At 33.7% G+C, this 14,203-nt stretch overlaps 1 protein-coding gene across 2 annotated transcripts; it reads right to left on the reverse strand.

Moving 5' to 3' along the window:
• Positions 1-4,236: 4,236 nt before the first annotated feature.
• Positions 4,237-7,774, reverse strand: LOC111894374 (adenylate isopentenyltransferase). Of its 2 annotated transcripts, XM_023890449.3 has the most exons (2): positions 6,160-7,774; positions 4,237-4,611 (listed from the first exon to the last, which is right to left on the reverse strand). In XM_023890449.3, exons 1-2 carry the CDS (start codon positions 7,317-7,319, stop codon positions 4,608-4,610), a joined length of 1,164 nt encoding a protein of 387 aa, XP_023746217.1. In that variant the 5' UTR covers positions 7,320-7,774; the 3' UTR covers positions 4,237-4,607. The 2 variants fall into 2 exon arrangements, with proteins under 2 accessions (XP_023746217.1, XP_023746218.1); XM_023890450.3 differs by lacking the exon at positions 4,237-4,611 and having other exon boundaries at positions 4,637-7,774.
• Between the last annotated feature and the right edge of the window lie 6,429 nt (positions 7,775-14,203).

Below are 14,203 nucleotides of genomic sequence, written 5' to 3' on the forward strand. Positions count from 1 at the left end.
TCAAAATTCTGCAACCAGAGCCATGGACTCGATGAGTGCATGAACTGACTCGTTGAGTTGCCCTTGTTACTGAGTGGACTCGTCGAGTCAGCCAGTAGACTTGGCGAGTTCATTAATCAGAGGCCAGAAAATCATTTTTTTTTCATCTTTGAAAATTAACAAGCATCAAGTATAACAGAAAACAATCCTAGTCTTTGATACCACTGTTTGGTTTTGAGCACTATAACACTCCTATGGTGCACATGTAACCGTAAACGCTTTGGATCTATGTTTTCTCTAATTATACATGCATTTTAAATTTTACAAAGCATACATCCTAACTAGCATACAAATTGACAATTGAGCAATACAACTAGTTAGATGACTTACCTCTTAATGGGACTTGTAGTTATTAACCTTTGAAAGCTTGAGCACCTCAAGTGTGATGCCTCTAATGGTTCACAAACACCAATATGCAAGAGAAGGCTTGAGAGAATAAGTTACTTAGCACAAAATCAATACACACTCTCCAAGAATGTTGTGGCAATCGATTTTGGCTTTAGGGGGGTTTATTTATAGTGTAGCAAATGCTAGGATTACACCTTGTAAACCCTAATGACCTTTCATATTACTTAGGCTCCATGGGTTAACCTCCATGGACTATCCATGGACTATCTCATTGGCTTAGCCCATCCTAAATAACCATGGATCATTAGCCCACATTATAAGAATCATTGATTTATATAATCAATCCCCATATATTTAATTAGTCTCTTTTGATCACAAAAATCAATTCCAAACTAAATCTTGATCAATACTAGCTAAATAATATGATTTCATATTAATATATTATACTTGTAATATATTAATAAATTATAAATAACCTTATTCTCAAAAGTCCATCCTATCAAATTGCACTGGTGAAGGCAACCCAAAAGGACCATGTTACAATCGGGTCAAGTACATCCCAATTATAGTTATGGGCTTAGACACCAAATCCAACATATACCAATACCAACATGTACCAACTGAAATTATTGGTAGCCAAACAATTTTGTACCAACTATACTTGGTATGGTAGTGGTAGAAATTTTTTGTACCAGCTATAATTGGTACGGTACACGATTTAGTGAAAAAATAAATTGGTACCTATTAATTCCACCCCTAGCCACCACCTCAAACACCAACCACTACCATTGGTCTTTTTTTATGAAGACTTTGAAAAACAAACAATTTTTTTTATGAAGGCAAAAGACATGAAAAAAAAATTGGTCCATATTTTATTTTATAGACATGGAAAAAGAGTGAAGACATTTTAGCTCCAAAAAAAACACCCCTTAATGTCTAACTATTTAATTTCTCCCCCCTTAATGTCTAACTATTGCATTGCATGCAAACAACTTCAAATGGCATCATTGCGGGTGAGTTACAAATTTGTTTGCCAATTTCCGAAACTCTAATTACCATACATACACTATTTAAGTCCATTGATTATAAATCGATTTAAGAAAGAAAAATCATGAAAAATGAGCTCTGAACTTGTTGATCGAGTTACACAACCCGTTCTCAACCTGCATAAGCTACTCCACTTCATTTTATATTTAGTTTAGTGATGCTTAGGCTTGATGTATTGATTCTTGAAAGATAGCACTTTCAGCTTGAGAATCTTTAGAGAGAACTAATCTTTTAGATCACTTCAGCAGGTTCAAGATAGCAGCAGACTGATTGAGGAGGTTTCAATGCAATCCGTCACATAATCTTCAAGAACAACTTCACCTTGCTTCTGGGGTTGAAAAATTGAATGTTGAAAGAATAATCTTCATTTTTTGCTCCTTCGAATGAGAATTCTTCGATGTTTATGCATGAAGCTTCGGCTCAGAAATCTCGATAAAGTCTCAATGAGTTTCATCTACACCTGAATTCACCTTTCAAGACAAAACAAAACTAAAAGAAAACTTAAAACAGAAACAAAACAAAAATAACACTATTTTTGGATTTTTAAATTTCTGATTTTTTGTTTGATTTTTTTGAATTTTCTGATTTTTGTTTGATTTTTGAATTTTTTTTTTAATTCTCCCCCTAAATTTGTGCATAGAGGAAAACTATGAACAAATTTAACAAAAACAAAAATATTTGGGATCAAAGTTGTGAGACAGCCTTAACTTGTTTATCAGTACCTTCACATTTATGAATAGATATGGTCAATTGCCGGTATTATGATCCACTTAAACACGAAGAAAGTTGACAAACTTTTCTAAATAAATCATTTAGCTGACGACGACCACATGTATTGTTGTCCACTTAAATTAAGCAGCGAGATCTACAGGTAACCTCTAAATAGTTCAATTTTAGTTGCACTAAAACGTGTTCCCCACTTCCCGATATACCCCAATAATCAAGAACTTCCGAGATACTCCTTACTTTAGGTGAGCATACTATTATTCGTAGAGATGATAGATATAGATTATGATTAATTATAGTTTTAGAGGGATTGAGAAGTAGAAGGTTGCATATGTTGTGTACCAGGTCGGATTATGAATCACACAAAGGAGACAACATATGACTAACAGACACAAAGAATAGCATAGATAGAAGATGCAGAGAGACAAATTTGCATATGTTGCAGTCCAAGTCAGATCTTTCGATCACATAGAGGAGGCAACATATGACTAACAGTAAGAAAGAAAGAAAATAATTTTCTACAAACCTAATTTATCGGAATTCCCCAGTCTCCCTATCAATATCGGAATTATGGACATAATTCGTACATCGAAGAAGAGTTAAACCACAGCTCTGATACCACTTGTAAGTCCCCAAATCCGTTTGTGTATCAATCAGATCCGTTTGATGGTGCGGAATCCCAATCAAACGGATGATGTCAGATCAAATAGAAAAGAAGAAGAAGAAGAATTATATGAATCTTGTCATGTATTCAAAGATATGAATGATGCTCCATACATAAGATTCTCTCTCACACACTATTATTCTCTCTAACTTTCTCTCTCTTCTAACCGTGCACTCACATGACTCCTCACCCTATATATATATATATATATATATATATATATATATATATATATATATATATATATATATATATATATATATGAGACATGGGCCACCAGCAGTACACGAGTGTACAGCTGCACACGCATGTGCGGCCGCACACACATGTGCAGCCGTACACAACCATAAAATTACAAAAAAATATATTTTCCTAGAAAAGAAAAGTATAAACCAATATTTTTGACCCAACAACTGAACTTATTGGTAGCCAAACAAATTGGTATTAACTATACTTGATATGGTAGTGGTAGAAATTTTTTGTACCAGCTATAATTGGTACGGTACACGATTTAGTGAAAAAATAAATTGATACCTACCAATTCCACCCCTAGCCACCACCACAAACACCAACCACTACCACTGGTCTTTTTTTATGAAGACTTTGAAAAACAAACAATTTTTTATGAAGGTAAAACATGAAAAAAAATTGGTTCATATTTTATTTTATTGACATGGAAAAAGAGTGAAGACATTTTAGCATAAAAAAACACCCCCTTAATATCTAACTATTGCATTGCATGCAAACAACTTCAAATGGCATCATTGCATGTGAGTTGCAAATTTGTTTGCCAATTTCCGAAACTCTAATTACCATACACACACTATTTAAGTCCATTTAATACTATATTTTGTATCCTTTTAAGTATTGTATAACGATTATAAACCGATGTAAGAGAGAAAAATCATGAAAAATAAGCTCTGAACTAGTTGATCGAGTTACACAATCCGTTCTCAACCTACATAAGCTACTCCACTTCATTTTATATTAAGTTTAGTGATGCTTAGAATGAATGTCTAAGTACAAGCAACACGAACACAAAAAGTAAAACATAATTCTAAAATTGGATTTTTTTTTTTTGAAAGACTTAACTTTCAACTTAAAACTGTTAGCAATTTGGTAACAAAGGAAAAAAACTTACAAAGAAAACGAAATAATTCGGTTTTTAACCACACAACTCAACTAGATTTAAATTTGACATTCCTATTCACAAATTATAGATAAGAAAACTCCATAATCGAGTATCTAATAGTACTTTTTTCACTGTTGTGAAGAGGACATTGTTTTGATATTTCCAAATCATCCACCACATTGTCATTATAATCCCCTCAAAAGCAAGACATATAAGGAGGAAAAATTGGATTCTTGATTAATAAATTGAACCAAATCAATCAAAAATTGGATTCTTGATTAATAGATTGAAAAACTGTCTCATAAACAATGAAAATGATATACATATAAGGAGGAAAATATAAGCTTTCTTCCTTAACCCTTGGAAATCTTAATTGATTAGGATAGGATCCTCAATCAATTATCAAAACCAAATCTCAAAAAGTAAAGATGTCGAAAAAAATAGAAAAACACATTTTTTTCCCTAAATGATCCCGAATGGCTGAAAAACACCACACGTCATGTCGTGTGCGAATTTCGTCCAATTTTACATCGTGTGCGAATTTCGTCCAATTCCGAGCTGTTGGATCACTTCGGCAGATTGTTGTTGATGTCATCATACTTTTGATTCCTACTAGTGCTGACATCGTCAAGCTATGTATCGACACTTGTATCACCTGCATCATTTAGCATGTTGTTTAGTATTATATAAAGTTTATTAACCAATCTAATAAAACAACAGGAACTTGTTTCTTAATCCGAGATTTATTGATTAAGCTGTGGGAAACATTAAACCTATGGATATAAGAGCGATTTAACAAAGAAACTACTTGTCAAGCATGTGATAAGCTGCGAACTTTTGAGTGTTTGGAGATTATGCTTAGTTGCATAATTGGAGAGAATTCCGATGAGACTTACGATAGATATTTAAAACCAAAGGACGATACTTTTTTGGTATTCAATACATGCAATTAACCGGTTGTAAAATAAGTGATAATTAATAATTTCCCTAATGGTGGTCAAGTTATTAATTTGGTATTTTTGTTATTATCCATATCTTAATGTAAATTATACGGACATTAAGATCATATTTCATTCAAAAGATATTTATAATATTGAACTTGGGCCACTTGTAAGTTTTATCGATTGATAAATAAAGGATAATGGGAAAAAGACATGTGTTGTCATGGTACAAAAAAAACATGGGATTTTAGGTAGGATCACTTGCAAACGTAACTTATGTATTTATTTTTTATGTTAAACGATTAGTTTTTTTTAACAAAAAAAAAATCATTAGAATAAAAGTAATTCATATGACATTAAGCGACAATTTGGTAATTTTCGATTGAGTCAATAACACGGTTTTAAATCTGACCAAGTAAGACACATATCAGAAGAGTCATAACCAAATCAGAACCTTCTAAATATGATATCAAACATATAAAAAAGCGCAAAAATCATATTTCATCAAACATTTTTTAGTTTGCATCAAATGGTACTAGGAAAAAGTATCACACACATAATTAAACGAAAGACACCATACCAAAATGCTTCCGTTAATCATGTAACATATAATTATTTTTGCATTGTGTCTTTTTTCAATTTTAACCAATCATACAATAATTTTATATTCATAATAATGATTGCAATAAAATAAAATTTGGAATGTTTTGAATGGAAAAATCATTATTTTTGGCTTTTGCATCTTTTAGATTGGTATAAATTTAACGGACAAAGAATGCTTCCAAGGATGTCCTTTTTTGTATCAAAAAGAAAACAAAAAACCAAGGTCAACTTTCATTTGTAATATTATGTGCCCTCTTGACTTTTCTCTTATATATTCTGATTCCAACAACCTCAATTTTTATTTGAAAATCCAGCTCTAATATTTGTAGCAAAACCCATATTGAAAATTGTTGAGGGCCAAGGCTAAAAGCGTAATTTTACAAAAACAAATGACCTACAATATATATATAATTTTAATAAAATTTGGAGAATTGAAATTTAAGAAGGTAAAAATTGGCTATAAATTATCAAAAAGTCGTCCTATTGCTTCAAAATTGGTCATCCTGCTAACCTACCTAAACCCATGTCGAACCTCCCTCCAAATTATGTAAAAAAAAAAAAAAAAAAAGAACTTTTACAGTGAAGATAAAAATAAATGAAAATTGATTTTTTTTTAGAGAGAAAAAGTGAAGAGAGCTGGAAATAGCTGGAAAACCTACTCCTCCAAGAAGTGCTTCACGATCTTCATGCTTGGTTCCACCACCTGTTTTTCCCATATTTCCGCCACCCTTGCTCCGCCTCTGTCCGCCGTCATCACAGCCCTAAATGCCTCTGTGGCATCTATTCTCTTTAATTCCCACCCGGCGTCCCTCAGCCGTAGGATCTTACTCACTTGCTTCTTCGCCAGTTGGCACGTGTTGTCCTTGATCCTTCTCACGGCTTCATCGTACGCCTCCTGCCCCATCACATCCTCCTCGAATACCGAGCCCTCCGTTCGCCGGAGCCCTGGAAAATTCGTGAAATACGTCTCGAACTCCGGTATTCCGATTGCCTGACCTAAACCACACCTGTTAACCCTCTTGTGCTCATCGGACCTGAAAAACTCTGCAAGCTCCTCGAACATACCGGAATCAAGCATCTCATCGACCCTTTTTGATAAATACTGATTTAAAACCGGTAAGCTAACATCCACCCAGATGAAACAGCATTCGTATCGGAAATCAGAGCTCACCGGCTGCGGCTCTGGTCCGTTGAAGACGTCCGATTTTGGGTCGTAGCGTTTTGTAACCAGTGAGTATATTAACGAATTTGATCCTCCGACGACAAGAGGCAACCCCCGACGAGTTCTAATCTGATTGATGTATTCTGCCGCCACATTCCGGAAATCCGACGGAGTGAAAACCGATTTCCTTGGGTCAATCGCTCCCAGAAGGTGGTGGGGGACACCGCGTCGCTCTTGCATTGTGATTTTGTTGGTGGTGATATCAAGTCCGCTGTACACTTGCATTTTATCGGAGTTGATGATCTCAGAGTTATCAAAAAATCGAGTTGCGAGATCGATTGAAAGACGGGATTTACCTGCTCCGGTTGGACCCATTATGGCGACAATCTTTCGCTTTCGGCGACGAGTGGATGGAGATATTGGTGAGACGGCGGCGGCGATTGTGGAGGGTGATTCCATGTGGATTTGATTAACCCACGTGGAAGAAGAAGAAGAAGAAGAAGGAGTGGGTTGAAAGAAGGTGAGAAATGAAGAAAATAATTTGAAGCGATGATGATGGAAATTTGTTGAAAATGGTAGTCTCATAAGGAAATTTGTTTTGATGACGATGAAAATACAAAACTCACAACACAAGCAGAACGTACATACAAAATACATGAGAGAGAGGAGGAGGAAAGAGAGAGGGAGAGAGAAAGAGAAGGCAGTTTTTAGGGATGGGTTTGTTACATATACAATATATTCAGAAATCAGAAATAGTCTCCATCTCTCTGTTTCTCTCTCTCTCTCTCTATGTATATATTCCGTGAGGATTTGGAATTTAAAGAAATAGTGGGTATGGATTCAGAAGCGATGAAACAGAGGATACATCATAATCATCTTCATCATTGTGGTAGCTTCTAAAATCTGTATGGAATGATTTTGAATCTTGTGGATATTGTGGGATGCGTCATTTGATGGGATATGAATTAATGAATGTGGTGCAGAGGTGTGTGTGTGTGTGTGTGTCGGGATTTGGTCACACACGATGATCGGAGAATGGAGGAGAAGGAGGGAAGTGTTGTTGGGACGTTGGGGGTTAAGTTTTTGGGTTGGATTGTAGAATGTGGAGTGATGATGGGCTTGTTTTAAACCCTTTGCAGAATGGAATAGAATGCCACCTCAAATTCAAATCAACTGTAAGAAAAAACTGGTGAGAAGAATTGGTGGGCCACTTTTTGGAAAATGTATTTTGAATTGAGAATAACCATTATTTTGCATTTAAAATTGATATTATTATTAATAGAATTACATTTATGTTGCTCGAGTCAGTGACGATTAAAATATAGATATAAGTTATTAGAATTAATGTAACATAAATCTAGGTTTTAAAAAAAATATCTGGATTTATTATTGTTTATTTAAAGAAGTTTATATTTTATTATATAAATATCAATAATATTATAATCCATGGGGAGGTGTCTTTTCACAGTAAAAACTTAATATTTACAAGTATAATTTAATATGATTAATTTTTTTTATCTTATTTAGCAAAATCTCCATAAAAGTTATTATATTTTAGTTTTGTTGACAAAAAATCATTTTAGATTATCATTGAAACCGGTAAACATTTACAAAAAAGAATACTACAGTAATAAAAAAGAATCATTGACGACTTTTTCGTTAATAAAGTTAAAGTTTAAGGATTTTTTTAGAGATTTTCTTTTTTATATTTATATAGTAAATTTATCTGAAAAAAAAAACTTAAAATTTTTTAAGATATATTATTATTAAAAAATATAATAATGATAATTTATATATTATTTTTGGATTTTTTTTGTGATTCACTTTAATACATATTATTATTATAATAAAAAAGATATTATCTATATCCTATATAGCTTAAGATGACTTTGTTGATTTGTCTAGCCCAAATGCTACTTCATTGTTGAACTTTTACCACCACCATACTCTGTCACTACCACCATCCTTTGCCACCTACAACACCGTCTACTACCACTAGCTTCTACAACCACACTTTTCCACCACCATTCGTCACCATAACCACGACCACCACCAATAAAGAAACAATCGTCGTTATTATCTCAACATCACCCTTATTTAGAAGATCATCATCGCTCAGATATCCAAGCCCCAAAACGTCGGAGTTCTTCTTCCGATTAAAATGTATAAGTGTAGCATTTTATCCACCAAGGTTGCCTTTATATTTATATAAAAGCCATCAGGTGACTGACTACTTCTCCACAACTTGATAAAAAGCCCAAAATGACAAAACTTACCAAAATGTGAGGCATTAATGAACACAAATTTGGACATAGGACATAACCACGCATTTATGTAAATATAAGGGCTTTATGGTATTAACCCTAATACAAGAGCTATAATAGTTATAAAAACACATGCTAAATACAATTAATAAGAATTTTATGGTTTGTGATAAAGAGTGTGTTTCTACTTTTAGGTCATATACATCATGGAGCTCTATTTAGGCATTGTATTAAGATGGTATCTTTATGATTGTAGTAATCATATCTATTAAAGAGAATAAAAAACAATCCCAAAAATGGTATATAAATAATCATTATTTTGTTTTTTAATAAAAACAAATATGTAACACCCTTTCTGGAATGAGTTAATTTCTAAATTTAAAACTTTCATTTTGGGTGGCCACGACATGGTGGAGCTTCACCACGGCGTGTCAGTACCTATTTTATCATTGGATTGTAATGACCTTCATGGCGTGGCCATGGGTTACCACGGCGTGACAGCCATTTTTGGAAAAACCCCTGATTCCTAGGCTCCGAGCCTTATTTAAAGGACATTATAGCTAGGGTTTCTTGATTATTCAGCCTCCATCACCCTCCTAAGCTCAGAAACCCTAACTCTAGACTCCTTTACATATTGTGAGCTCATTTTTGGTACTTTTTGTGATCTTTGACGGAGAATGAAGCCTTTTGGTGTGGTGGTTCACCTTACAAGCATCATTTTCATCTTCTAGCCTATCTTCTAGACCTTGGTGAGTGTCCATGACTCAATCTTTATATTGATAAGTTGCTAAATCTCTAGATTTGTCCCTTATTCTTCATGTCTTGGTGGGTCGGGGTGGTGAGATCTGATAAAGTTTGAAACTTTATGAATCTTTGGGACATTTGGGGTGTTTGACGCCATGGATCTAAATTAAGATTAGGTTTTGGTATCGTACATGAAGTCTTGGTCATAAAACCCTTATTTTGACCTAATATTAGTTCAAGACATGCATTGGTCATGCATGTATGTAAATCATGAATTTTTATATTAGTGTTGGTGCTTGGAACTCTTCAGGAACTGATAGACAAGGAAATTTCAAGATTTAGTGCTTAATGATTAAGTCCATGATATGTTTTGCCTTTATTTGAACTAGGGTTTGAGATCTTGATCTATTGGAGGGTCTTAAGGGATAAAGTTAAAAACTTTATCCCTTTGGACCATAGGAAGGACCAGATCTGAGCTTTGGAGCTCTTAGAATCGAAGAAAACGGCTTAAGCCACTACGTTGTTAAGAACCCAATGGCAACGGTGTTGTCTTCGGTCGCCACAACGTGACGTCTGGGAAATCCTCGTCTATGTTATTGTTATGGGCTACGACGTGGTCATGGATGGCCATGAAGTGGTGGTCGACTAAAGTCAACTTTGACTTTTAACTTGAGTTGACTTTTGGTCAAATTCCTAGTTTTGGAAGGAGGGTTAAGGGCTTTCCTTGTCTAACTATATAGGCGGTGTATAACATCTGTATTTTCGATAATGAGAGCAATATCAACTGATTTTCATCTGAAAGGTGAGTCTCCTCACTGTACTCATGGGTAGAAGGCACCAATATCGACCCAATGAATTATGTTTGTAGGGTGATAGTGTTTTTGTGAAACTTGATGATATACTTATATGTGCTTGTTGTCTTTGTGACTCTTGATGATATGACTATATGCTATATATATGAGAGGTGAAATAGACCCGTTCGGTTAAAAAATACCAATTAAGTTGAAATAGGTTCAAATAGACCTGGGGGTGAAAAAGACTCGTTTGGTTGAAAAATACCGATTGAGTTGAAATAGACGCGATGGTGAAATAGACCCAAGGGTTAAATAGACCCATTCCAAATTCGAGCTGATATATATTGTATGGTATGAGTCATTTTGGAGAACTCACTATGTTTTGTTTTTACGGTTTCATGTTTATTGTTTCAGGTACTTCCGTTTTCAAAAGGAAGAGCTCGATATGATTGCACCACATCCACCAATGTTCCGCATTATATGACTTGTTTTGTACTTTGATAACTATATGACGTGTTTTTATACTCTGATGGGATTTCAGACTGAATTAAAGGTTATTTTTGATTGATTTAACGAAAAAAAAAATTTACTTGATATTTTTTTCATGTTACAAAATATGAGTTTTTTTAGTGAAATTGATGTAAATGGTATCTTTATTTTATGTTTTTTAATAAATAAATATAAGTTTTTTTCAAATAACTTTAATATATATAAAAATAGAAAAACTCTTGAAACGTCCTTAAACGTAAATCATATTAACAAAAAAGTCGTCTATTATTATTATTATTATTATTATTATTATTATTATTATTATTATTATAATAGTTGTTGTTGTTGTTGTTATTTGCAATTTAACTTTTAAAACTGGCACTAACCAGGTACAAGGGTTATTTTGCAAATGTTTATCGGTTTCAGTTGTTAAATTGCAATATATATATATATATATATATATATATATATATATATATATATATATATATATATATAAGATCTAACAATTCGTGTATTCGTGTCATTAAAACGTGTCAACCACGAATTTGACACGATACGATTACACGATGGGAAATAAGCTTTATCTCAATTTTTAAGATGTATTCGTATCGTGTATTCATGTCGTGTCTCTCACAGATTCGTGTCTGAAATTGTCAGGTCTAATATATATATATATATATATATATATATATATATATATATATATATATATATATATATATATATATATATATATATATATATATATATATATATATCATGTATGAATTTTTTTTATTAATGGAACCCAAATATAGAGACTTTTATGCAAATTTCCCTTTAATTAATTGAAGAATTATTATATTTTACTAATTGATAGAGTAAATTACACAAATGGTCACTATTGTTTGTTTTTTGTACGCGCTTGGTCATTTCTTATCTAAAAGGACTATTATGCCCTTATTTAAATAAATTAAAATAGTCTTTTTATGCAAGATAAGGTGGGTGGGTGGGTGGGGGGGGGTAAAGGTGTGTTCATTTAAAAAATTAAAAAATCAAGGGCAAAATAGTATTTTTTTTTTTTTTAGTTAAGACAATGACCAAATGCGTAACAAAAACAAACAATAGGGACCTTCCGTAAATTACCCCAAACCATAGGGACCATTCGTGTAATTTACTCTAGTTAATATATTTGTTTAAGAAACATAAAATAATGACAAAATTACATAAATGGTCCTTATTGTTTACCAAAGGTTACAAACTCAGTCCATGACAAAAAAATATTTGACGAACATGCTCCCTGTGGTTTTCAAAATTTGCGTGAATGGTCCTTTTTGCTAAGACATTTTAGTTTTTTTTTCCATTAATATGAGGGTAATTTGGTCTTTTTGGGCAATAAGGTTTGAGTTTATGACCATAGGTAAACCATAAGGAGCATTTATGTAATTTTGTATATATTTTATGTTTATGATTTTATGGTTTTACCACCCTTTTATGTAACACCTACTTTTAATGAAATTTCCAATCTCGAGATAACGAGCCGTAATTTGATTGAGGAATGGTCTTGGGCTTCAAAGGAATAAAGTTTAGACCATATCGGATATTGATATTGTTAGTTAAGTGATTAAAGCCCTCGAAGTGTGCCTTGGAGCAAAGGGTAAAATGGGAAATGTGATTATTCAGGTATCTTTCATGAATTAATAATTTAGTTCGGTATGTTTTAAATCAAAAGTATCAATATACAATTGTGGGTTAATACCTTCCCGTGCATATCAAAATCGCCAAAAAAGGATTTGAAACGAATAAGTTATGATTATTTGAAGCTGGAATAGATTTGGGTGAAATCTCGTCGCAACAGAGTGGAGAATTGTCATCCACGGTGTGGTAACCGCCTCAGAATATAGAATTTTCCTCCATAGAGTGGCAATCGACATGGAGTGGGGAATTGTCTTCCACATAGTGGAAGCTGGGCATGCTTAAGCCCATGATTTTTAGGGTTTTCAACATATTTAAAGGTAAGGATTCATGTTTTAGAGAATTTTCTCAAAATCCATCTCATCTAGAACTCCTTGGGAGCAAACCTAGCCTCCCTCTTCATGATTTGAGCTTCTCCCCTACCCCTTTCATCTTTTCGGTGCTTTTTGGTGGTGTTTTGAAGAATCTTGAAGATCAAGAGAGTTCTTTTGGTTGCAAGGGAGGTTCTTTCAAGTTTGCATCCATCAAAGTCACTCCATTTATGGGTTATTGTAAGTATAAAGTTAGTATCTTGCTTTTTAGTTCTTTAGATCTTTTTCATTTGTGGTTTTTGGCATGTCTGTTCTATTTTATGGGTGATCGTAGAGTTGAATGGACTGCAACGTATTTTAATCAAGTTTGAAGTACTTCTTGGACCTCATGGACTAGGAAAGTTAGTATCTTTTGCCTTCTCTTTAGGTCATGCAAGTTATCTTGGTCCTTTAGGTCATTTTGGTATATTAAAGTTTATATCTTGAAAGTTTGTGGCACTATTATGGATAAAGTTGAAAACTTTAGTTGAAAAAGATGCATTCTTGGTCCCTTTGAGACTTAAAGTCTATATCTTGGTTGTTTGGACCATCCTAACGGATAAAGTTGGAACCTTTATCCATTATGAAGATATTAGGTACTAGATCTGATGTTTTGATTCTTGGTATTTTGGATTAATCTCTTAATGAAGGAAAATGGGCATTTTGCTTGAGACCACGACACGGCCAAGGAAGGTGCATGGCATAGTGGTGCTCTGCCTCTCGATTTTTAGTGTAAAATTGGCCACGTCATAGCCAAGAGTTCACAACAACATGATGATCCACTGATTTGAATTTTGGTCAAACTTGGATAGAATTGAATATTTTGCTAAGGGATGTTATCCGTTTGGCATTAGGTAGCTTGGTTCCGATTTTCTATTGTTGATGTAGCTGTTGTGCTTCTGTTGAGTAGCTCAAGTGAGTCTTCTCGCTATACTATGTAGGATGCTAGTTGTCTTTGTAATTCTTGCATGTAAAACTAGGGTTTGACCCTTGGTATTTGTATGAAAGACCAGGGTTTTTCCCCTGGAATGTGCATGAAACACTAGGATTTAGCCACTGACAATGGTATGAAAGACCAGGATCTAGCTCCTGGCACTGTACAATTAAAGACCATGATTTTGCCCATGACACGAAGTGATCGTGTGACTATAATTTCACCCATAGCATTTACCAGGGGTTTCAATAGACCTGTTATGTTATGTATGGTATGTGGTATTGATAGA

This window comes from Lactuca sativa, chromosome 4 (assembly GCF_002870075.4).
Source record: "Lactuca sativa cultivar Salinas chromosome 4, Lsat_Salinas_v11, whole genome shotgun sequence".
Taxonomy (NCBI): domain Eukaryota; kingdom Viridiplantae; phylum Streptophyta; class Magnoliopsida; order Asterales; family Asteraceae; genus Lactuca; species Lactuca sativa.